Source organism: Bactrocera oleae, chromosome 4 (assembly GCF_042242935.1).
Source record: "Bactrocera oleae isolate idBacOlea1 chromosome 4, idBacOlea1, whole genome shotgun sequence".
NCBI classification, from domain to species: Eukaryota; Metazoa; Arthropoda; class Insecta; order Diptera; family Tephritidae; genus Bactrocera; species Bactrocera oleae.
In genome coordinates, this window is record NC_091538.1 from 38964393 (window position 1) to 38990244 (window position 25852).

Sequence of the window (25852 nt, forward strand, 5' to 3'; positions counted from 1 at the left end):
GGAAAATCGTACAGGAGAGACGATCCATCAGGAGTGGCCGAGCTGTCAACGTTAGATGGCAATACGGCAGAGGATGAACGATGTGGCAAAGCAGACAACGAGTAGTCAGTCGAAACGAGGCAACGAGACAGGACAGGCAACGTAGCGCGAGTTGCGAGGATTATTCAGTTAAATAAAATGTATACTTTGAATAAACAGACTTAAATAAACAAAAGCAATATTTATTTGGTCATTTACACATATATTAGCTGTTCCTTTATAAGTTTGTGAAAATTTGCTTGGTTCCTTGTTAAAGTGGTGTAGTTTGTTAAGTTCGATTATCATGAGGGGAAGGGACGGTTTTTGATGTGGTGTAATTGAACATTCGAATTTGCGTATTTTCGATGCTCCCTTTTAATAGTTTATATTTTAACACAGCTAACATTTGCGCCTTCTCTATTCATTAACATTCTCCGCTAATGCAAACAATGATGAAATAAAAAAGTTATCTAGATAACATCTATTGCCTGCCAAGATGCAACGTAATTGTGAATGACAAAGGAATATTTCAAAGCAGGGATAATGCAATGCCTAACTCTTTCCAGTGTGAGAGCGCCTCAAAATTAGCGTTTTGTATAACATTTTCCATTGTAGCCAGCTCGGACAAAATAATAATTTTTGGGAATTTAAATTAAAATACCCAACGTTTATTAAGATTATATATTATTATACATATATCCGTTAAACATATGCAGAAACTATTTAAACCCTTTTTTGTAATATATTAAAACAATTGATTTTCGAACTTTCAATACATCAATTGAATATTAATGCTACTAAGCATGGCATCACAAAAGATTTCATCATATATATTTTAATTTTTTTTCTTTCATTTTCATTGTTTTCCAATTTTTATTAGTGATCTTCAACAGCAGCAACAAATCTCTCAGTTCACATATTTTTCTGTAGGATTTAGATTTCAATCTCGGCGTCCCTCTTTTTCCAATTGCTAAACGTCAGACCTCCTGAACTTTGACAGTTGCTGAGTTCAGGAGGTTTGGCGTTTAGCAATTGCGCTCTAATTTCCAGTGAGAGATGAGTTGGGCATCTCTTTATCTCCGTATTAAAGCATTTATCAAATTAAACAGCTGATGTTTTTTTATGTGCGATAGTTTCTGGTTGGAAATTTACAAATTTGGTTTTTTGAAAAGTTTATACAGATATCCCATATAACTTATAATCATAAATAGTTAAATGTGGTATAGTCATAGTTAAATTATATCATAAATAAAATAAACATTTTTCCTTCCATACATCCAACTTTTGTTGAAATATCACTAGCTATTAATTTTGTTGAATTTATAATTTGAATTCAAAAACATGGCGCATCGTTTACGATTTCTCAATTCCAAAAAAACTCTATTCCTTCTCTGTGATATCCAGGAGAAATTCCGACCAGTGATTCCACTATTCGAGGGGTTAGTGACCAACGCTAATAAATTGGTAAGAAACCTGGTTGATTTGTTAATATATTTTTGACCTTTGACTGTTTGCAGACCAGAGCTGGTAAAGAGTTTGAAATTCCTCTTATAGTGTCGGAGCAATTTCCTGAAAAGCTGGGAAAAACTGTTCCCGATTTAGATATTTCGCATGCTGCAGCTATTATAAGTAAAACCCAGTTCAGTATGCTTGTACCAGAATTGGAAAATAAAATAAAAACAATATACGGGGAGAAGCCTTGTGATGTTGTACTCTATGGATTAGAGGTAAAATTAACGACTTTAGTAGACATATATGAGAATTTATAACAACACAAGATCCACCTTGTTGTGAAATGTGTTTCATTGCTCATCCATACACTCTTATACTTTTTTTTATTCCAGTCTCATGTATGTATCGAACAAACCGCAATCGATTTCTTAAACTGCGGTATTAATGTTTATATTGTTGCTGATTGTTGCACTTCTCGTCTAAATCAGGACCGTGATTTGGCACTGGAACGCTTACGTGAAGCTGGTTGTATAATTACCACTAGTGAGAGCATAATTTTTAATTTGCTGCGCGATAAAAACCACCCAAAATTTAATGTGATTCGAAAACTAGTAAATCCGCCATCATTGGATATGCAATTAGCTAAGTCTTCAAGTTTCTCTGGCTCTAAACTATAAATTACTCCGAACTATATCAACACTAAATGTCATGTGATGCCTTATTATTTATTAATAAAAATATATGTTTAAATTTACAATTGCATTTTTTACATTTATTAATTTGTTGATATTTTATACACAAGAAATATATGTAACTTTATTTTGAGAAATTTTGATGTTCTTTGGAAAGATTCCTTCAGATTCTAATATTTCAACGAACCATTTTTGTCGGGGATTACACAATGTAGTTGTTGAGTTCCTACAATTGGTTTCGTTTTTGTAAATCTGTTGTTGTTGTTGTAACGATTATCTAATCCCTGTTTGGGTGATAAATTCTAGATTCGTTGTCGTCGAGGTCATCTAACGGAAGGCCCAGGAAACGAGCTGTTTCGACGGGGTCGGACCATAGGGAGAGGGGTGTTAGATGAGTGGGGTTTGTTGGGCATGCAAAGAGGTGGTTAGTGTCATGCGGAGACTCATTGCATGCAGGACATGTGTTTGGTATGTCAGGGTCTATTCTGGATAGGTAGGAGTTTAACCTGCTACAGTATCCAGAACGAAGTTGCGCGAGGGTCACACTAGATTCGCGAGGCAACTCGAGCTCTGTGTCTGCAATGGGTGGTGGTTTGACTCGTATTACGCCATTCACTGAGAGGGAGTCGGTTACCGACTGAAATAACCCTGTTTGGATCGGTAAGTTTTGTAAATCTGTCATTCAATGCTGTATTATAGTCTTCTTCAATCACAAAATATCACAAATTCATTTGGTTTTAGTGTTTCCTTCATTGTTTTTAAAAACTGAGCTTGTTCTTTTGCAATGAATGAATGAGGTAGAAGAACTTTCAAATCACTACAAAAGTTTTCAATAAATTCTTCTGTAGGCTGTATAAAAGTTTCTAAACTACACCTTGGTTTTGATACCCAACGCTTGTACGTGACATTCTCGATTTCCTGATTCTCAAAACATGTCAGTAAAATGTTCCTCAACTCATCTACCCCTGGACACTTGTTACATTCACTCAAATAACATTTTACTGTTGGAGTCTCACATATTATCATGTCCGAGCAATCATTACAGTGTTTCAACGACTTTTCTGTATTCCTCCTTAAAAAGTGAACATTTGCACCTGAAATAAAAGTGATTTAGTAAACTGAAAATCTATGATTATTAATAAATTGGATAATTACCAAGCATCATCAACTAATGTTTTGATGGATAGAACATACACAGATAGTAGATAGATAGTTTTTGGACGTGTGCTACTCTTGATGAATTCATAGTTTCAAAAATACGTCTTTCACTCCATTTTTCAGCTAACAAGGTTAAAATTTGTATTTTCAAAGACTTTTCTGTTTCTTTGTCGTTGAATTTATCGTGCAGCTTTTCAATTATTGAACGAAAATTTTCCCCATCGTCGTCAATTGATCCTTCGTCAGTAGCTGAGAGCAAAAAATTTTTTTAAGCTGTCAGATGTCTGATTTATTTTATTAATCAAAAATTGATAATCATTCAATATTTTTGAAGGAATCGGCGATTGATTTAATAGTCGCAATGCATCGTTTATAACAGGTAATTGAGTTGCACTAACTTGGGATGCCGAGCTGGATTGTGAATCTTTGGATTTACTATTGAACGACAAGGAACCTTAAAAAAAACAAAAACAAAACGAAAATGCATTCAAGTAATGTATGAATATTTAAAAAAAACTTACGGAATGATGAAAACAACGGGAGATGCGTTACTATCACTGTCAGCACCATCTTCATGGTCACTTGCATCAACGTTAGTATCATTACTAGTATTTGTTTGTTCCTTTACCAATTTTGAAGCTTCTCTTCGACACGAACTGCATAATAAATAATTATCACTTAACTCTAACGTGACTTTTATAATGTATTTTTGATGCCATTATGTCGCGATGAAATTATTCTAAACACTGTAGATGTGTAGAAGTAAGATAATAATTCGGGTCGGCTTTAGAATAACGTCCCACGCTTTCGGGGATAAAATGGGTATGGGCGGATAGAGGAGATCCTCCAGATCAAGAATATATATAGATATAGCCGCGGGAAACTTATAGTTTTCGAGATAATTGGGTTTAAAGTTCAAAATTTCAACTAATTAAAGTGCGTATTTTTGAGATTTAAAATGAATTATACACTTTTTTTTGCACTTTTATATCCACTAACACTTAACTAATTCGTTTTTAGAAATTTTTTTTATATTAGATGCTGCAAAAATAGCTTTATTTCAATATTTAAATCATTGTCCAATTTTATTAATTTTGACAATAACAAAATGGTTGTGAATGTCCAAACATCATTGTTGCCATACTAATATATTTTGTAAACGAAGAAAAATAAAATAAACAGAGAGATTGTACCCTAGATACAGGAAACAACGCAAAAAGAATTTCTGCGCGTAAAAACTTTGGTACACCCCGGTGTTGGATCGACCAGGGTTATTTTTTTGAAGCGCGGCCGAAGGCCGCCAACGCAAAAAGGAGTTCTGCGCAAAAAAACCTTGATACACCCCGGTGTTGGACCGACCAGGGTTATTTTTTTTAAGCGCGGCCGAAGGCCGCCAACGCAAAAAGAAGTTCTGCGCGAAAAATATTTTGATACACCTCGGTGTTGGACCGACCAGGGTTATTATTTTGAAGCGCGGCCGAAGGCCGCCAACGCAAAAAGAAGTTCTACAAGAAAAAAGTAATATTGTCATTGAGGGTATAACATACTACTTAACATCAATGCTTTGTAATAGTTTATTTCTCTAGGTTTTGGATTCCTATATTTGGGGTATTATCTGTTTTAATTTCTTTCAGTTCAATTACAAAAGATGTCGATAAGGTAACACTGGTTATTTGAAATTTTGCAACCCTTTTGTTATGGTCAGAATTAATAGAATTTAACAATAATTCAATTATTGAATTAAACTATTTTTGCACTATATAATGTAAAATAAATGTGTACAAACGAATTAGTGAAGTGTTAGTGGATATAAAAGTGGAAAATATAAGTGTATAACTCATTCGAAATGGGAAAAATGCGTACTTTAAATAGTCGAAATTTTGAACTTTAAACCCAATTATCTTGAAAACTATAAGTTTCCCGCGGCTATATCTATATATATTCTTGATCTGGAGGATCTCCTATATCCGCCCATACCCATTTTATCCCCGAAAGCGTGGGACGTTATACTGAAGTTTTCCCAATAATTCTTTCAAACAAGGTCATCCATGGATATGGGCATGACAGTCGTGCTTATGAATCGAAACAATACTAGCGTATAGTTTTTAGTATACTGACTATAGATAAGTTCATAATTGTCATATCCTAGATTATCGCTCTTACTGATATGTTCAAATTTGAATCTTAGTATTTAAAATCGTCTTATAAGTTAATAAATTAAGGATATCATACCACAAAACATTTAAATTACATTTATTTTATTATAGAAATAACTTAAAAATAAAAAAAATTAAATTTTTGGAAATTTGACAACTTTTTTTCAATTGAATAAAAAAGTTAAGAAAAAGTTCGAGCCCCTCCAGGATAAGCGGGAAAAGTTGTCATATTAATTTAAGTATTTTTTTAGAAAAAAAATGTTGAACTTCAAAAAAATAACGATTTAGGTAAAAAAAAAACCGATTATCTTGAAGAATTGATCATATATAATTTTCTGATGTGTTTTTTCAAAAAGTTCATTTAAAAACAAAAATTAAAAAACAAGTAAGGAAAGGCTAAGTTCGGATGTAACCGAACATTTTATACTCTCGCAAAGTCAAATAGAATACTCGTTTGAAATTTCTTTGTGAATTGACTGAAATTTTCGGTAGAAGGTCCACTATAGGCACTGGGGTCAATATATTCAGTACCTAGGGGCTGGAACAGTTTTGATTCGATTTAGAGAATTTTTGGTCACAAGGTGCAGCACTTTAAACGCATAATTCACGCAACCTTCGCAAAGTTTTACCCCGATACAATCATTGTTGCTTGATTTGCATAGTGGAAAGTGAAAGAATCAGATGGAATTTAAAATGGTGTTATATGGGAAATAGGCGTGGTTGTAATCCGATTTCGCCCATTTTCGCACTATAACATAGAAATATTGAAAGAATGTTGTTATGAACAGAATTTGGTTGAAATCGGTTAAGCACATCCCAAGATATGGGTTTTCACCTAAAAGTGGGAGGTGCCATGCCCACTGACTAATTTTGAACGCGGTTCCTATAAAGTCATCTCATACCATCCTAGAGATAAAATTTAATGGCTTTGGCGTGTTTAGTGCTTGGTTCATCGCGCTTTTAGTATTTTTTAACAGTACCGTTATATTGAACGCGGTTCCTATAAAGTCATCTCATACCATTATAGAGATAAAATTTAATGTCTCTGGCGTGTTTGCTTCCAGTGAATTTTGTTATTATAGTTTTAGCGGTTTAGGAGAAGAGAATGTGCATTAAACGTATTAGGGAGCGTGACCACGCCCACTTTTTAAAAATATTTTTAACTGTAGATGCCCCTCCTTAATGTGATCCTGTGTACCAAATAACAGTCTTGTATTTTATTGCGGAGCTTAGTTATGGCAACCGCTGGAATCGGCTATGTAAGATACTCGTCTCATTATTTTCACCGGGAAGGAAATATTCACCTCGAATTCCATTGACATCGCCCTGTACTTTAGCTTCCACTCCATTGGTTGCCTCATATCCATAGGTGAAATGTCCTTGAGCATCAATATCGCGGTAATTCGATTTTAACTCTGCCTGGACATCTTCCTCATTAGCGGTTACAGTCCCAACGAAAACTAGTAGCAAAACCTTTAAATATAGCATATATGTATATGTACATACATATATGTATGTATATACGTACATGTGGAAATACTTGTCAATCGACAAAAATATAACGAACTAACGAAATTAAAGCAACTAAGTCCTACAAAAATAAATGTTTCGAAAGTTTTACTTACATACAAGCATTTAAGCATTTTTAAAATGGGTGTTATTCCTTTTCGTTGGCAAGATCAACTGAAAATTAGTTATCATCAACTTGCGCAAATTATTATTTGAATATTATTAAAAATCAAGATATGTATGGGTACATACACATATGTACATATGTATGTATGTATATACAAGCCTATATTTCTACTCTGCGAACTGGTTTAGTCATCCAATAAATTACATGTATTATATATAACACTAATTTTGCAAACAGAATAGATGACTACTGATATACTAAACGAAGACGTTTTTATGTACATATATTAAATTGTTTGCGGGGACACAAATTAGTCAAAGAAATATAGCACACATCCCATACAGTGAGCCATATACAAAATTGGACACTTCACACTGGAAACTTTAAACTTAAATAAGAAAGTAAATTTTTTTTTTTCAAATTCAATCCAAGTCTAAATATCGATATGTCATCGATTCAACCAAAGATTTTAGCGTTGACCTGCCCATTGAAGCCCATTCTAGCTATATTGTCATTTTTAATTATTTTACGGTATAAAACTGGCGCTCATTTTTAGAAAATTTAGCAGATAATAATACATACAGATCCTCGATAGGGTTCAATTGCGGGCTTTTTACTCGCCACTACAAAAGTGGAATTCTTCTATACTCGAAAAACCTTTTAGTAAGTGTTGCATTGTGGATCGGTGTCAAGCAAATCCAAATACATCGGTGCTTTCACATCACAATACAACCACCGCCTTGTACTCGACGTATACAGGTGCGCCGAGGGTTTAGTGTATGATGCCAATACTTCTTATAACAATCTTTCACCGTTGAATACCACGCTTCGTCACTATTTGTCCCAAAATTGGTATTTATGTATCTGTAAATGCTAAACGAGCGCTTATGTGTCTAGGCAAAAAGGTCCGGCTGTGATGCCATAGAAAGGAGTTTTGTGATAGGATTTTGATGTTGTATTTGGCAAATTCTAATTTTTTTACAGTTAAACCCAAATAACGCTTTATTTGTGAACAACTCAGTTCATCAATTAGTGCATGGTGGTAAATTTGATCTTTGCATCGATCATCTATTTTGGTTTTTCTACCACTGCTCTTATTAGTACCATATTTTGGTTTGTAGGAAATTACTATTTGTATTTCAATAGCGGTTTATTACTGCGCTAATTTCTTTTATGCTTAAACCACTTTCATGCAAACCTAGTGCTAGTTCCGGCTCAAATTCTGAAAGACTTGTACCACGCGGCATATTTGACTACAAATCCGAAACTATTGACTAGATTTTCATTTTTATTTTAAATTAATTACTTACTTTTAAGAGGCTTTACTAAAATTTCAAATCGATATCACACATTCTTTTTTAGATACAGCCATTTAAAGGGCGGCTGCCCAGTTCAATCCGCTCCATCAGTCAGTCCGCGTTTGTCTCGAAACAGCATTTTTCGAATTCGCTTTAGTGATATCTCGAAGACAAATGTTCCGATCACCATGAAATTTGTATCTGCCTGTTCTGTATGTATTTTTCTTAAACGCCGCCATTTTTAAAATTTTTGATATTTTTTATTTGTACGGAGAATATTTTCTAGTTTGACGGGAATTTTTATTTTTAGGTTTCATCCACGGAGAAGGCCGGAATCACTGCAGCAGTGGATCTTTTTTTTAACGTCCGACGGAGATCTTGAAACATGTATAAATATACCCTGAATATTTCTAAACAATCGATGCAGTGGTTTTTTTTTTTAATTCCCAAAAATTATCTTTTTTAGGCTGTCACACTAGGTTAATATAAAGTTTTGTTAACACCTGAAGGTATTTAACCGGTTTTGATGTTACAAGATTATGAAATGTTCAGTTACAGGCCTTCAGGTATATTAGTCTCACTTCTTCAAGCTAAAAGGTATGCCAAAGATTATAGACAACGGTATAAGATCGAAGGCGCTGAAAGTCGCACCCCTACACGCAAATTAGTACGCGTAAGAGCGGGTAGGTCTACTAACACTACTCTGTACCAACTAACGACTGAAATCCAAAATTCTAGAGGTGTTAGAGTGTGTCTAACTTAAATACTTAGGGTTAATAATTAGATCGCACAGTAGACTCCACCTTACGGTGGAATAGGTATGTGGAATTAAACACTAAAGCTACAAAAGCACTCATAATATGCAGACGTCTGGCCAGTACATCTTGGGGCTGCAAGTATCATTAGGTAGCTGTATACCATGATCGTGAGGCCTATCGTTACATATGGAACGGTGGCTTGGGCATCGAAAGCATCGCAGACTTAAATAGGTCTTTAACTATCAATGCTGCAAAGACTTGACTGCGTCTGCGCCTGTGGGGTTATGCGCATTTGTCTAACCGCATTACTTGAGGTTATGCTGGAGCTCACACCGCTCCATCTAGTGATCAACCAGACAGCGAAGCATACCTTATAACCGCAGAGGTATGGATAAAGGAAGATAATTTCGTCTCAACAAATGAAGGGTTTGGCCCTTCTTCCAAGAGACGGTGTTACGAAGAGGGTAAACTTCACAATAAAGTTTAAAGTTACTCTCGGCAGTAAGGCGGACTTGAGTGATTCCACACTTGATCTACTACTAAGGGGCAGCGCTATTCAGTGGTACATTGACGGCTCGAAAACACCGGAGGGCATTGGAGCAGGCATTGCGGGACCGCATACCAAGCCTTCCATACCCATAGGATATTTTCCGAGCACCTTTCAAGCAGAAGTCTGTGCTGTAAGTCAGTGTACAGAAATTAATCTCCAACGCAACTATCGTAACAAGCGTATCGCTATATTCAACGATAGTCAAGCGGCGCTAAAAGCAATATCAGCCTATGAGATTAAATCGCTATTAGTGGAACAGTGTATAGGAAGGCTGAACCGCCTATCAGTTTGCAACCGTGTATACTTGATCTGCTGGCCGACGAACTCGCCCGGCTTTGCTGCGGCTTCTGGGATGATGGGGCCAAAACCATGCATTGCGGTGGGGTCCCACACCATAAAGGAGCTGCTTCGCACGGAGGAGAGAGTGGGTAGAGAAAGTTACTGACATCAGGCAATAGGTATGGGCCATGCTAAGCTGCTATTAGGAGCGTACAACCTGGCAAGGTTCAAAGATATGATCAACCTTCCCAGAGACACATTCCGTTTCCTTGTCGCGCTTCATACTGGGCAATGCAGGTTAAAAAAACACTTGTCCAACATGGGAATAGCTTCTTGTGCAAACTGCCGATTCTGCGACATGGAGCCGGAAACACCAGAGCACCTGATTCTATATTTCATAATACTTACATCCATAATTGCTTCGTTTTCTGCAGGCAACTTTACTGCTTAACGCGCTGTCAAAATCGAATTTTCAACCGCTCGGCGTTGCCACCGCGGTTATTTAGGTATGCGCCATACAAAATTTATGGATTGATTCAATTACATAAAGTCCCTACAAGACGGTGGTAACTAATTCACTACCATACTTGTAAAATTTCACTACATATTCAAAAATACTTTTTAAATGGGAAACTCTGTTGTAACAGTAGCAACTTTAATCATACAACATTTTTCAGTACGAAAGAATGAGATTAACATATAGACTTACCATTTTCCATCAACACTGGCCGGCATTATTTGTGAAAAAAATGTTGAGGTATGCGCGTGTTTTGATATGCGTGTTAAAATTCATATTACATTATTTCATTTTGTTTTATAGATTCCAAAAGCGTTTATAAAGAAGGTAAGTTCTTGAATTTTATGTTTTTTTTTTAAGAATTGATTAAATATAATTGCAGAGGACGGAGAAAAACTCGCTACCCGAGCTGGAAATCGAGTGATATTTTCCCAATGTTTGAAAACACCAATTACTTACATTGTCTTGAATCTTCTAGGTTGTATTGCATTGCTATTTGCAGCGCTTCACGCTTTGCACGAAGTATGTAGCGGAGGAGTTCCGTCTGTCGGCCGAGGCGTTCGAATGGTTGATTGGTGATATTAAAACGAATTCCAGCAGGCATTAGCTAACACTGGAGAAACAATTGGTGCTCATGACCGCGCAATGCTTAAATGAACTACTTATTCATTTACTCTATTTTGCTGGTGTCGTCAAATAATGCAAAATTGAGTGTGCGGCGGCGAGAAGACTAAGAATGTGCTGTGACGTTTTTAGCATACCAACTTGCGGAAGGTAACGGCCAACACTGCTATTTATACGCAGAAGACTGTCATCTCGGAAGATCAAGATTATGTAAATGTCTACTATGAGGTAAGGATCAAGAAATCGTAAATGTCTATTAGTAGATGCCCGATTTCAATCTAACACACATTTCGCCATGGTTGCTGCGTATCGAATTGAAATATTTGAAGTGTAGGGCATAGAGGCTGTGCGTAAATCGGTTGAGAAAGAAAAGAATGATGTGCTGAAGTTCTACGGCTTGTACGTAAACTATCTAGATGTTATATATAATTGAAGCCATATTTGATAACGAACATTGTATATACACATACATATGTTGAACTTTAATTTTTGAAATTTCTTTTCTTTTGGTTAATTTTAGCACAAAAATGAATTTAAAAGATTTCTTCATATATAATCCAAAATCTTGTTTGTTACCTTAACATATGTAGATAACCCATGTTAATCAATTGTTTGATTACCAAAGCAATAGGTCTGTATCTTAACTGCTAATTATCGCTAGTTAGCAAAGTTTCTGCTGGCAAAGCAGTGCGTTCGAACTACGTAACAATTTTAGCACTACAGCAACTGTGTTGCATATGTGCCGATACTCTGCTGATGTGCAGACAAAAATTTAGTGTTGCCGATTATTTACAGAAATTGTACGCAAAAAGTCATAGTAGAACGAGATCCTGTTGCAAATGTTGCCAGAAATCCAAGCAAAATGTGATACTTACTGTATACAAGCGATATTTGTGGCATTTCCTTTGATGATTTGTTTTGAATTGTGAAAATAAAGCTTCTATTCTTATTTCAAGTGTTTTTAAGAAGTGATTGTAAAAAACGACATTTTGATATTTTCTTGCTAGTTTCTGCTGGTTTTCGTTTCTTTACTTTTTTTGTTATTTCTTTGTTTCGTTGTTACAGGAATTAAACAATGTTAAAATTACAGTACAATTTTTGACTTTTCCTAACTTGTAGCCAAGGTAACCAGCTATAATATCTATACATGCATCATCTTAGGTACAGTAACAATTCGTACCAAAAACACAATTCGTACACAAACAACTAATTTCAACAAAAGTTAAAAAAAAAACCCGTTATGTACATTTTTAGAACAGCATTATGCTCTTCGTTACTGAGTGATTGTTGTGCCGTTATCTATCTTGTGGCGCCACTTAGACGCTGTGAATTAAAAAAGCAGCCAAAAAGTACTCAAAAAAGTTTAGGTACACCTCATTCAGCGTGTCATGCTGTTTTCGATTTTGTTGCGTTTGATTATTATACTCTCGCAACCTGTTGCTACAGAGTATAATAGTTTTGTTCACCTAACGGTTGTTTGTATCACCTAAAACTAATCGAGTTAGATATAGGGTTATATATATATAAATGATCAGGATGAAGAGACGAGTTGAAATCCGGGTGACTGTCTGTCCGTCCGTCCGTCCGTGCAAGCTCTAACTTGAGTAAAAATTGAGATATCTTTATGAAACTTGGTAGACATGTTTCTTGGTACCGTGAGACGGTTGGTATTGCAGATGGGCGTAATCGAAAAACTGCCACGCCCACAAAACGCCATTAATCAAAAACAAATAACTTGCCATAACTAAGCTCCGCAATAAGATACAAGACTGTTATTTGGTACATAGGATCACATTAGGGAGGGGCATCAGCAGTTAAAACTTTTTTTTTAAAGTGGACGTGGTCCCGCCTCTAATAGGTTTAATATCTCCTAACCCGCTAATGCTATAATAACAAAATTCACTAGAAGCAAATGTTTTTAGCACTTCTATTGACGGTGTGAAAATAGTTGAAATCGGGTGGCAACTCCGCCTACTCCCCATATAACGGTACTGTTAAAAACTACTAAAAGCGCGATAAATCAAGCACTAAACACGCCAGAGACATTAAATTTTATCTCTGAGATGGTATAAGATGACTTTATAGGAACCGCGTTCAAAATTAGACAGTGGGCGTGGCACAGCCCACTTTTAGGTGAAACCCATATCTTGAGATCTGCTTAGCCGATTTCAACCAAATTCGGTGCATAACGTTCTTTTCATGTTTCTATGTCATAGTGCCAAAATGGGCGAAATCGGACTACAACCACGCTTACTTCCCATGTAACACCATTTTCAATTCCATCTAATTCTTTCACTTTCCACTATGCAAATCAGGTAACAATGATTATATCGGGGTAAAACTTGGCGTGAATAATGCAATTAAAGTATGCCACCTTGCGGCCAAAAATTGTCTAAATCGAACCAAAACTGTTCAAACCCCTAAGTACTAAATATATGGACCCCATTGCCTATAGTTGACCTTCTACCGAAAATATCAGTCAATCCACAAAGAAATCTCAAACGAGTATACCATTTGACTTTGCGAGAGTATAAAATGGTCGGTTACATCCAAACTTAGCCCTTCCTTACTTGTTTTCTTTTAATATTTTGAGTAAGCCGGACAGAGATCTACAAATAATCAAGCGTAAAAGTGTTAAAGCTTAGTGTAATTAGTTGCTGAAATAAAAAAACATATTAGGGAAGCGCCATTCAAGTGTTTATAACATTATAAAATCTTATACAAATAACGGAGATCTAAATATAAAACTCAGGTCGGGCATACCTAAAACTTTGACGCTCTACGAAGAACGCAATGAAATCGTTACAGTTAAACAAAATCCGCGTATTTCAACTGTAAAGATTACGAATAATCTAAACGTTGAATTTCAAAAAAAATGTAAATCCTCAAACTGTGAGAAATGTGCTGCACAAAGCTGGTTATTACGGACGAACTGCGCGACGAAAACCATTCATATCAAAAGGAAATAAGAAAAAGCGGTTAAAATTTGCTAAAGCGTATCTTGATAAGCCAGATTCGTTTTGGGAGAATGTTGTACTCACCGATGAATTAAAATTCAATATTTTTGGGTCGGACGGAGTAATGAAAGTGTAGAGGCGTGCCAATGCAGATATGCAAGAAAATCAATTGATTCCTACAGTCAAACATGGTGGGGGAAACATCGTGATTTGGGGGTGTATGGCTGCATCTGGCGTGGGTAATTTGAAGTTTATTACAGATAAACTGGACAAATATATATATCTGAACATTCTGAAGGAAAATTTGCGTCCAAGCGTGCAAAAACTGCCTTCCGACAGCAGCCGATTTCTTTTTCAACGACCCAAAACATACGTCGTATCTAGTCCGCGAATGGCTTTTATATAACTGCAAGCAACTCCAAACACCAGCACAATCACTGATGACTGTACGATATTGACGTCGGGCAATGGAATCGATGGCATGTGTTCAAAAGTAAACGGCTACCTCTCCGATCTTTCTCGCTTCTTCTCTGCAAGGAACCTAACACTCTCCCCCACCAAATCCACAGCGACCATCTTCACAAATTGGACGAAGGAGTACAGACTGGACCTGAATATCTCAGTCGATGGCACGAAAATTCCGACAGTAAATAACCCTAAAATTTTAGGCGTCACTTTGGACAGTCTGTGCTCTTTCACTCCTCATACGACCGCGATAACTGCCAAAGTACAGAGCCGCAACAAAGAAACGTTGTTGGCAACATACAAGGCAATCGGCCGGCCGGTCCTTAATTATGCAGCCGCAATATGGTCACCTGGATGCAGTGACACGCAGAAGAAGAAGCTTCAGACCTGTCAGAACACTGCGCTCCGGACTATCACGGGATGCCTCTTGATGTCTCCAATCGAACACCTACATAGTGAGGCCCGTATGCTTCCGGTTGAGGAACATAATGAGCTCCTCTCCAAGCAGTTTCTGCTGGGATGTTTTCGTGGAAACCACCCCTGCAGTCGCCTGCTTGTAGCGGAGCCGCCTCCTAGGAACATCACGAGGTCCTTCCTTGACTACGTCGACGACATTAGACAGTACGCCGACCAGACTTCGGACGCAACTAACTTCAGACAGGCACTGACCGCCATTCACAGTGGAGCCATTAACACCTTCACCGACTCCCTCTCAGTGAATGGCGTAATACGAGTCAAACCACCACCCATAGTAGACACAGAGCTCGAGTTGCCTCGCGAATCTAGAGTGACCCTCGCGCAACTTCGTTCTGGATACTGTAGCAGGTTAAACTCCTACCTATCCAGAATAGACCCTGACATACCAAACATATGTCCTGCATGCAATGAGTCTCCGCATGACACTAACCACCTCTTTGCATGCCCAACAAACCCCACTCATCTAACACCCCTCTCCCTATGGTCCGACCCCGTCGAAACAGCTCGTTTCCTGGGCCTTCCGTTAGATGACCTCGACGACAACGAATCTAGAATTTATCACCCAAACGGGGATTAGGTAACCGTTACAACAACAACAACCAGCACAATCACCCGACATTAATCCCATAGAGCACATATGGGATTTGTTAGAAAAAAAATTCGAAAACACAATCTTTCGCCTAAGGACACGTTAAAAACCGCTATAGAGATTGAATGGGCCAAAATTACCAAGTCTGACACTCAGGTGCTAGTAAGAAGCATGCATCGGCATTTGCAACCAATAATTAAAGCTAAAGGCGAACCAACAAATTATTAAAATTATCATATGTTTTCTGTATCAATAATTTTTTAGCTCACTTTCGTTTTTGTACCAAAACTTTTTTTGACGTGAAATGAATCGATTTGATGTTTTTGTTATTATATTTTTTTGTGTCTATAAAAAAAGTTACTGATTTTAAAGTAAATATGTTCGCTACTTGAATTATTAAATAAAGAAATTAGAGGTTTATTAGAGAAAATGTCTTTGTTCCTAAACTTGATTGATTCACTGTATATTAACTACCATATTAAATATTGTAGACCTCAAATTTTTATAAGTTGTGTACCCTTTTGCACGCTTTTATTTTTAAAATATAATATAAATACTTTACTTTAACCAGGGCTGCAAACCTGTCTTGAACCACCACCTCTTTTTACACCGGTGTGAGTAAGCTTTGGACTACTGTCAAGGCCCTGTCAAATCCGAGAAGACATGACGATCGGGTTGAAATTCAATTCGATGGTCACGCCTCCTCGGACCCGAAGAAGTGCGCGAGCTATTTCAGCCGACAATTTACACTGCACCCTTCGACTGACAAGGCCAAACGATGTGTTACCCGACGGCTGCGCAAAATGCCAAAAGACTGCGCACCACTTACTTTCACCGATGGGGAGGTTCAGAGTGTCATCAAAAAGGCGAAATCGTCTAAATCCATTGGCCCTGACGGAATAAGCATGCTGATGCTAAAACACCTAGGCCCAACGGGAGTAAATTATCTCACCAAGGTCCTTAACCTGTCGATGTCCACTCTTCAAATACCCGATGTGTGGAAAGTCGGAAGAGTTGTCCCACTACTGAAACCTGGAAAACCCACCAACAAAGGGGAGTCTTATCGCCCGATAACTCTCCTTTCCCCAGTAGGGAAGACACTTGAGGCCTTGTTACTCCCGTCATTCACTCACCACCTGACCCTAGCAGATCATCAGCATGGCTTCCGTAGAGTGCACAGTACCACCACAGCACTTAGCGTCATAAACGCCCAGATAGTTCATGGCCTGAACAAGAAGCCACCCTGCGAGAGGACGATCCTCGTAGCGTTGGACTTGTCAAAAGCGTTTGACACAGTCAATCACACAACGCTACTTGAGGACCTAGAATAATCAACGCTCCCTCCAGGGCTGAAGCGGTGGACTATGAAACACCTGAGCGGTCGGCATTCATCCGTACTGTTTCGAGGTCAAAACTCCAAACTTAGGAAAATTAAACAGGGGGTTCCACAGGGCGGTGTCCTCTCCCCACTACTGTTTAATTTTTATATTTCGACACTCCCCCAGCCACCAGCGGGAATTTCAGTGACCTCGTACGCTGATGACTGTACGATATTGACGTCGGGAAATGGAATCGATGGCATGTGCTCAAAAGTAAACAGCTATCTCTCCGATCTTTCTCGCTTCTTCTCTGCAAGGAGCCTAACACTCTCTCCCACTAAATCCACAGCGACCATCTTTACAAATTGGACGAAGGAGTACAGACTGGACCTGAATATCTCAGTCGATGGCACAAAAATTCCGACAGTAAATAATCCTAAAATTTTAGGCGTCACTTTGGACAGTCTGTGCTCTTTCACTCCTCACACGACCGCGATAACTGCCAAAGTACAGAGCCGCAACAAAATCCTCAAGTCGCTTGCCGGCAGCTCTTGGGGAAAAGACAAAGAAACGTTGTTGGCAACATACAAGCCAATCGGCCGGCCGGTCCTAAATTACGCAGCCCCAATATGGTCGCCTGGATGCAGTGACACGCAGAAGAAGAAGCTTCAGACCTGTCAGAACACTGCACTCCGAACTATCACGGGGTGCCTCTGGATGTCTCCAATCGAACACCTACATAGTGAGGCCCGTATGCTTCCGGTTAAGGAACACAACGAACTCCTCTCCAAGCAGTTTCTACTGGGGTGTTTTCGTAGAAACCACCCCTGTAGTCGCCTGACTGTAGCGGAGCCGCCTCCTAGGAACATCAAGAGATCTTTCCTTGACTACGTCGACGACATTAGACAGTACGGCGGCCGGACTTCGGACGCAACGAACTTCAGACAGCCACTGACCGCCATTCACAGTGGAGCCATCAACACCTTCACAGACTCCCTCTCAGTGAATGACGTAATAGGAGTCAAACCACCACCCGTAGCAGACATAGAGCTCGAGTTGCCTCGCGAAACCAGAGTGACCCTCGCGCAACTTCGTTCCGGATACTGTAGCAGGTTAAACTCCTACTTATCCAGAATAGACCCCGACATACTAAACACATGTCCTGCGTGCAATGAGTCTCCGCATGACACTAACCACCTCTTTGCATGCCCAACAAACCCCACCCATCTAACACCCTTCTCCCTATGGTCCGACCCCGTCGAAACAGCTCGTTTCCTGGGCCTCGAGTTAGATGACCTCGACGACAGCGAATCTGGAACTTATCACCCAAACGGGGAGTAGGTAACCGTTACAACAACAACAATTGGCCTTGAACCGAACCACAAATCAAACCGCTTTTATTTTAAAATGCGAAATGGGAACCGGAAACATCAAATTTTGCGAAACAAGTACAAAGAAAGCTGACGTTTCAGAGATCGTTGGCGAAATTTTGAAGAAAAAATTCCAGAGCACGCTTCATTAAAATTTCTTTCATTGGAAGTCTACATTTTGTCATTCTACATATGTATATGGTTAGTGCATAATAATAACTATTGGTATCTTCCATACTAGGTATGGTAAATGTATTCAGTTTTGTAACCAACGCTGAAAATGTTTAATAAATATTTTAACGAATTTTATGTCAATTACGAAGCCTTTTATTTTCGTATATACATATTTATATATGTACCATATATACGTATGGGTTTTTTCTTATTAATTAGTATAAAAAATTTAACCATTTGAACCGAACCGAACCGCGGTTGACAGATACTCATAAACCGGTATAAGTATTTTCTGAGTGGTTCTAAATATTAAATTTAACATATACTTGTTCTCTTAATAACATAAGTTGCGAGTTTATAAATGTAACAGGTGTAAATACTTCTAAACTAAATATTCATCATGCAAGATTTTTAAGTTTTTTCTTGGGTTTGAGTCCTCGCCTTTTCAAATCATTCACTACTGATTCAATTGGTGCTCCTCGGGCTAAATATGTAGTTTTGGTAATCATTTTGCGAATCCTATTATTCTGGTGAAAAGTAAGTTTTTTGCTGTCAAAGTTGTTTAATATTGTTTGATCCACTACAGGAAGCGAATCATTCGATATCGGTGGGCTATCTTTATTTCTTTGACTTTTAGTAGTTTGTTTTTTATATTTACTTTTTTTGCTGCTCTTCCCATGTGCATTTTCACTAAAGTCTTCCCATTTGATGTCTTCTTTTCGGGCTTCATCTATCTGCACACGTCGAAAATGTTGCTCTCGTTTTTTGAAAAACTGCCTGGCTTCTTCACTTTCAATGTTTGGGTTTTGTAATAACTTTGTCTCCTCTTGCTGTTTCTGAATTATTTCGGTTTTGAAGGTTGACCACGGAGTTGCTGTTTGAGTTCTCACAACTGGTGTGAACTTTTGTACTCCCCATTCTTTCTCTTTCTTGTTGAATATACCACATGTGTCAATTTTCTTCTGGAACGCTCCAAATTGGCCGTCTTTCTTTCGAAATTCAGGCTTTTGTCTAAATGGATTACATTGCATCATCAATTGTTTTCAATCAAACTCATTACTAAAATTAATTTATGACAAGTGATCGATATTAAACGAACCGATAAACCGTATTCGCTAAGGACCTGGTTGGTATCTTACCCGGACGTTACACGATCAAGCGATTGCTTTCACGTTGCAATACACTTACACTTTTCACTCAATTCATTTACAAAAGCTGTCGATTAGGTAACACTGGTTATTTGTCATTTTACAATCCTTTTGTTATTGTGTGAATTAATAGAATTGAACAATAAGTAAAATATTGAATTAAAGCTATTTATGTACTATATAATGTAAAATAAAAGTATAAAAGCGATTTAGTGAAGTATTAGTGCAAAATAGTTGAAATTTTCAACTTTAAACGCAAATATCTCGAAATATATAAGTTTTCCGCGGCTGTATTCTTGATCTTGAGGACCTTCTCTATCTGCTCATACCCATTTTATCCCCGAAATCCGGTATTTTAAAGCCCACCCCTTGTATATCCGTCTTGATATCAGTTTTCTCATTCAATATATAATGATCGCGATTCAGCATCGCGATATTTATTGAACATGTAGCATACAATATTGATGTATTGCTTTGTTTGAATTTATTTCTTCAAAACCCTAAAATCTTTTCTTCAGTTTTCTTTTGACATCTAATAAAAAAAAAACGGATAAAAAATGTGGTGATTAATGTGCTATAATGCAGGAGCTATGCGCACGCCAATTCCCACAACAGCCGGTTCTACGTTACCGGAATTGAGCCGGATTTCATCCGGCCAAAGGCTGTTATTTTGGCGATCTAACCCTGTTTGGATGGGTAAGTGTTAGTCTAAATCTGTCATCACTGGAGCAACACCTAGCAGCAGGGTTGCTCCGTATCCTCTTGACCCGTGCTGGCATCGAGTCCAACCCGGGCCCCGAGGAATTCTTTTGCTGCGTATGCGCTAAAAGGCTCCATCCAAACTCCACCTCGGTTAGGTGCAATCCATGCAGTGGATGGAGCCATCTTAAGACCTGCTCGGGCCTTAAGACCCATAGGGAGTGGACCACGAGTTACGTGGCCCCATGCTGCCAACGCAATACTGCGACACCAGCCTTAACGGCTGCGCAATCTGCGCCATGTTCGCGCACTGCGCTGCCACTCTAGTTTAGTGGCCAAGAAAGGACCTCTGCGGCCCTAAGGAGCTCTAGGCAGCATGACTACCAGTCTGACCAACTCCCCCTCTACCTTCATCCCGCTCCAATTCCCGTACGAGAGCCTGTCAGGAACTCCTGGTTCCTCGCACAGTCTGTCCCGTGTGTCAGTCCGTAATACGCCGGAACGTCACATCAGTCAAGTGCAATTCTTGCACTGGCTGGTGTCACTTTCTGACGTGTTCCGGACTGCGCACCACACGTGAGTGGAGTGCGACATATGTTGCCCCATGCTGTAGTGGTCTGCCCCCGCAATCCCATCAAGTGGCGTCGCCAAAAAACACCACAGTGCGACAACCGCCCATGCGGGTATTACAGCTGCAACAACCACCACCTACACGTACCTCCCTCACCCCCAGGATCACGACTAGACACCCGCTACAAACCCGAATCCTACAATTTAACTGCAACGGACTTCTGAGCAAGATCGAGGAGATAGTTGCATATATGAGCCGGGAACGTATATCGATAGCTGCGCTCCAAGAAACCAAGCTAAACAGCGGCTCAGATCTTCTGAGTTGTGCACGTTTCAACATTTTTCGTAAGGATCGCGTGCGAAATAATGGTGGAGGCCTAGCCTTCATATTGCACAACACCGTGCAATATCGTTTAATCGATGGTGACATCGACCGCAGGGACACTACCCTTGAATGTCAGGGTATAGCTGTCCGGTCAGGCGATGTCGAGCTCGAGATATTTAACATATACATCCCCCAGTTACATGTTGCCCAACAGGATATCACCCGAACATAGGTGCGCTGCTTCGAGGTGAAAACCGTTTGGTGCTAGGCGACTTTAACGCGCACTATCTTTGGCAGTCCTGCCTGTCAAACGATCGTAGGGGGATGGAACTGGCGGAACAGATTGACGATTCGACATTCTGCACAATGAATGACGAAGCCCCCACCAGAATTATGGGCACCTGTAATAGCTCGCCCGATATTACCATCGCTAGCGGTGGTCTGATAAATAGCATAGCCTGGCGACCTATGCTAACTCTCGCATCAGACCATCTGCCCATAATTATCTCGATCGAGAAACCTCCCGTCTTTATTTCTGTGGACAACCGCACCTTCATTAACGTTAACAAAGCTAACTGGGTCGGCTTCACAGAATTTACTGAGAGTACCTTCAACGCACTTCCCATTCCTATGGACGTCATCGTTGGCGAGCGTCAATTCCGCAAGGTAATCGCTACTGCTACCGCTCGCTTCATACCGGCTGGTAAAATTGCGGAACTCCACCCAAATTTCCCAGCCGAAGCAGCTGTATTAGCAAACGAGCGCGACAGCTTACGCCATGCCGATCCCTGTGATCCCCGAATAAGGGATCTCAATTTGGAGATTCGGTAAATGGTAAACCAACATAAACGGACAAAATGGGTGGAGCACCTGAAGTCCTGTAATCTCTCCACCGGTGTGAGAAAGCTTTGGAATACTGTCAAGGCCTTGTCTAATCCGAGGAGATATGACGACCGGGTTGAAATTCAATTCGATGGCCATGCCTCCTCGGACCCGAAGAAGTGCGCGAGCTATTTCAGCCGACAATTTACACTGCACCCTTCTACTGACAAGGCCAAACGATGTGTTACCCGACGGCTGCGCAAAATGCCAAAAGACTGCGCACCACTTACTTTCACCGATGGGGAGGTTCAGAGTGTCATCAAAAAGGCGAAATCGTCTAAATCCATTGGCCCTGACGGAATAAGCATGCTGATGCTAAAACACCTAGGCCCAACGGGAGTAAATTATCTCACCAAGGTCTTCAACTTGTCGATGTCCACTCTTCAAATACCCGATGTGTGGAAAGTCGGAAGAGTTGTCCCACTACTGAAACCTGGGAAACCCACCAACAAAGGGGAGTCTTATCGCCCGATAACTCTCCTTTCCCCAGTAGGGAAGACACTTGAGGCCTTGTTACTCCCGTCATTTACTCACCACCTGAGTCTAGCAGACCATCAGTATGGCTTCCGAAAAGTGAACAGTACCACCACAGCACTTAGCGTCATAAACGCCCAGATAGTTCATGGCCTGGACCAGAAGCCACCCTGCGATAGGACGATCCTCGTAGCGTTGGACTTGTCAAAAGCTTTTGACACAGTCAATCACACAACGCTACTTGAGGACCTAGAACAATCAACGCTCCCTCCAGGGCTGAAGCGGTGGACTATGAACTACCTGAGCGGTCGGCATTCATCCGTACTGTTTCGAGGTCAAAACTCCAAACTTAGGAAAATTAAACAGGGGGTTCCACAGGGCGGTGTCCTCTCCCCACTACTGTTTAATTTTTATATTTCGACACTCCCCCAGCCACCAGCAGGAATTTCAGTGACCTCGTACGCTGATGACTGTACGATATTGACGTCGGGAAATGGAATCGATGGCATGTGCTCAAAAGTAAACAGCTATCTCTCCGATCTTTCTCGCTTCTTCTCTGCAAGGAGCCTAACACTCTCTCCCACTAAATCCACAGCGACCATCTTCACAAATTGGACGAAGGAGTACAGACTGGACCTGAACGTTTCAGTCGATGGCACAAAACTTCCGACAGTAAATAACCCTAAAATTATAGGCGTCACGTTGGACAGTCTGTGCTCCTTCACTCCTCACACGACCGCGATAACTGCCAAAGTACAGAGCCGCAACAAAATCCTCAAGTCGCTTGCCGGCAGCTCTTGGGGAAAAGACAAAGAAACGTTGTTGGCAACTTACAAGGCAATCGGCCGGCCGGTCCTAAACTAGGCATCTCCAATTTGGTCGCCTGGATGTACTACAACGCAGACGAGGAAGCTTCAGACTTGTCAAAACACTGCACTCCGAACTATCACGGGGTGCCTCTTGATGTCCCCAATTGAACACCTACATAGTCAGGCCCTTATGCTTCCGGTTAAGGAATATAATGATCTCCTCTCCAAGCAGTTTCTGATGGGGTGTTTTCGCAGAAATCACCCCTACAGTCGCTTGCTTGAAGCGGAACCGCCTCCTAGGAACATCACGAGGTCATGCCTTGATTACGTCGACGACATCAGACAGTACGCCGACCGGACTTCGGACCCAACAAACTACAGACAAGCACTGACCGCCATTTACAGTGGAGCCATTAACACCTTCGTCGACTCCCTCTCAGTGAATGGCGTACTAGGAGTCAAACCACCACCTATAGCAGACGTAGAGCTCGAGTTGCCCCGCGAAACCAGAGTGTCCCTCGCGCAACTTCGTTCTGGATATTGTAGCAGGTTAAACTCCTACTTATCCAGAATAGACCCCGACATACCAACACATGTCCTGGATGCAATGAGGCCCCGCATGATACTAACCACCTCTTTGCATGCCCAACAAACCCAACTCATCTAACACGGAGATCGCGGTTAATGCTGGGCCAAACATATCGTTGTGTTAACAATTTGGCGGAGGCTCTTGCTCCGGGACGACTAATGCTATGGAGAGCGTCGAAAATTCTCTTCCTAAGCGCTGCGGGAACGTAGGGACGAATAAGGTCGCTAGAAACGTCGCAATAAATTGGTTTATTGCAGCCTGGAATGTTGATTGGTCGTAAGTTCAGTGAATCGTGGTGTTCCCTTCGTATACGTTGCTGAAGTTCCTCGTCTTCAGCTTGTGCTTGAGAAAGTTCGTTTGAGGATACTGCCGTTGATATTTCTTCGATACGGGAAAGAACATCTGCGACGACGTTGTCTTTGCCGGATATATATTAGATATCGGTTGTAAATTGGCTGATGAAATCCAAGCGGTGGAATTGCCAAGGTGTCGCTCGATCAAGGTCCTGAGCAAAAGCATGTAGCAAAGGTTTGTGATCCGTGAATATCGTGACATGTCGTGCTTCGAAAATATAGCGAAATTTTCGTAAAGCTGCGTAGATAGCGTGAAGCTCACGGTCGTATGGACAGTGTTTCCTCAGAGCGGTTTGAAGCTTCTGGCTGAAGAAATCCGAAGGTTCCCAGTGTTGTCCACGTCTTTGTTGGAGAACGGCGCCGATAGCATATTCGGAGGCATCGGTAAATATTGCCTAAGGAAGCGTTGTGTCTGGATATGCTAATATCGTTGCTTTGCGTAGCTCTTCTTTGCATTGGACGAACGCTTCTTCTCCTTCGGGTGTCCAGAGTACCGGATGAGAACCTTTAATTGAAGCCCCTTGAGTGTACTCGTGCAGGGATGCCCGAAACTTGGCAGCGTTTTTAAGAAATTTATGATAGAAATTTACTCGGAACTCACGCACTTTGCGGATCGTTGTTGGACGAGGAAAGTTAACGATCGCGTCTACTTTACTTGGAAGAGGTAAGATTACTGTTGCTGAGATGCGGTATCCCAAAAAATCCACTTCGGACAGACCAAAACGGCACTTAGAGGTGTTAATTACGACACCATACTTAGTAAGCCGTTGGAAAAGGGAGCGAAGGTGACTGCGGTGTTCCGTAACATCTTTGGAAACGATTAGAATGTCATCTATGTATGGGAATACAAAGTCGTCTAGTCCCCGTGTTACTCCGAACGTCATGTCTTTGGTGACAGGTATTTGATTAAAAGCGTGCACGAGATCAATGGTTGAAAATATTGTTTTGCCGGTTAGATTGGCAGTAAAGTCTTCGAGAACACGAACAGGATATCGGTCTGGTAATTTACGGGCGTTAAGTCGTCGATAATCTCCACAAGGTCGCCATTTATCAGACTTCTTTGGAACCAGGTGGAGCGGAGATGACCAGGAGCTCTTCGAACGTTGAGCGATTCCTAATTGTAACATTTTGTCAAACTCTGTCTTAGCAATTTTGAGTTTGTCGGGAACAAGTCTTCTTGCCTTACACGAAATAGGAGGCCCTGGTGTTGTAGATATGTGGTTCTGCGTCGTATGTTTTGTTGGCTGACAGATTCCTTCCGGCTTTGTCAGATTAGGGAACTCCGCTAGAGTATCTGCCCATATAGGGTCGACGGGCAGTACTTTAATTTCCGAAATTATGTTGGATGCTGATAACTTACATGCGACTTTTAGTCCAGTTATCGAGTCGATAAGGCAGTTGTTCTTGAGGTCGGGTAAGATGCCGAAATGTGCCAAAAAATCTGCGCCAATAATAGGTTTCGTTATGTCCGCCACTACGAAGCGCCATATGCAACCGTACGTGTTAATCGTAGA

The 25852-nt window shown here is 40.1% G+C and overlaps 2 protein-coding genes and 1 long non-coding RNA gene across 6 annotated transcripts; 2 read left to right on the forward strand and 1 right to left on the reverse strand.

Annotated features, from left to right (window-relative positions):
- The first annotated feature begins 713 nt into the window (after positions 1-713).
- LOC106625971 (isochorismatase domain-containing protein 1) lies at positions 714-2227 on the forward strand. Of its 3 annotated transcripts, none has more exons than XM_070109057.1 (4): positions 714-755; positions 1423-1482; positions 1536-1745; positions 1863-2227. In XM_070109057.1, the coding sequence occupies exons 1-4, from the start codon at positions 729-731 to the stop codon at positions 2145-2147; spliced, it is 582 nt and encodes a 193-aa protein (XP_069965158.1). In that variant the 5' UTR covers positions 714-728; the 3' UTR covers positions 2148-2227. The 3 variants fall into 3 exon arrangements, with proteins under 3 accessions (XP_069965158.1, XP_036224814.1, XP_014101259.1); XM_036368921.2 differs by lacking the exon at positions 714-755 and adding an exon at positions 1033-1142; XM_014245784.3 differs by lacking the exon at positions 714-755 and having other exon boundaries at positions 1245-1482.
- On the reverse strand, positions 2215-7495 carry Cpr60D (Cuticular protein 60D). Its single transcript, XM_070109058.1, is given in 5 exon segments — positions 2215-3256; positions 3318-3774; positions 3842-6748; positions 6750-6949; positions 7102-7495. Coding segments are annotated over 3 exon segments (261 nt in total). The 5' UTR covers positions 7120-7495; the 3' UTR covers positions 2215-3256; positions 3318-3774; positions 3842-6705.
- Positions 7496-8534: 1039 nt separating this feature from the next.
- Positions 8535-12135, forward strand: LOC118680801 (uncharacterized). 2 transcript variants are annotated; one of them, XR_004976390.2, is made up of 4 exons: positions 8535-8622; positions 8721-10754; positions 10818-10841; positions 10897-12135. It is a non-coding gene; the product is annotated as an uncharacterized lncRNA (long non-coding RNA). The 2 variants fall into 2 exon arrangements; XR_011396219.1 differs by having other exon boundaries at positions 8721-10841.
- The last annotated feature ends 13717 nt before the right edge of the window (positions 12136-25852 follow it).

Excerpts from the sequence above, each read along its gene's own strand:
- LOC106625971 (XM_014245784.3), top strand. The coding sequence starts at position 1,360 with ATGGCGCATCGTTTACGATTTCTCAATTCCAAAAAAACTCTATTCCTT. Across the intron at positions 1,483-1,535 it reads TGACCAACGCTAATAAATTG|ACCAGAGCTGGTAAAGAGTT; the intron begins GTAAGAAACCTG and ends GACTGTTTGCAG. Across the intron at positions 1,746-1,862 it reads TTGTACTCTATGGATTAGAG|TCTCATGTATGTATCGAACA; the intron begins GTAAAATTAACG and ends TTTTTATTCCAG.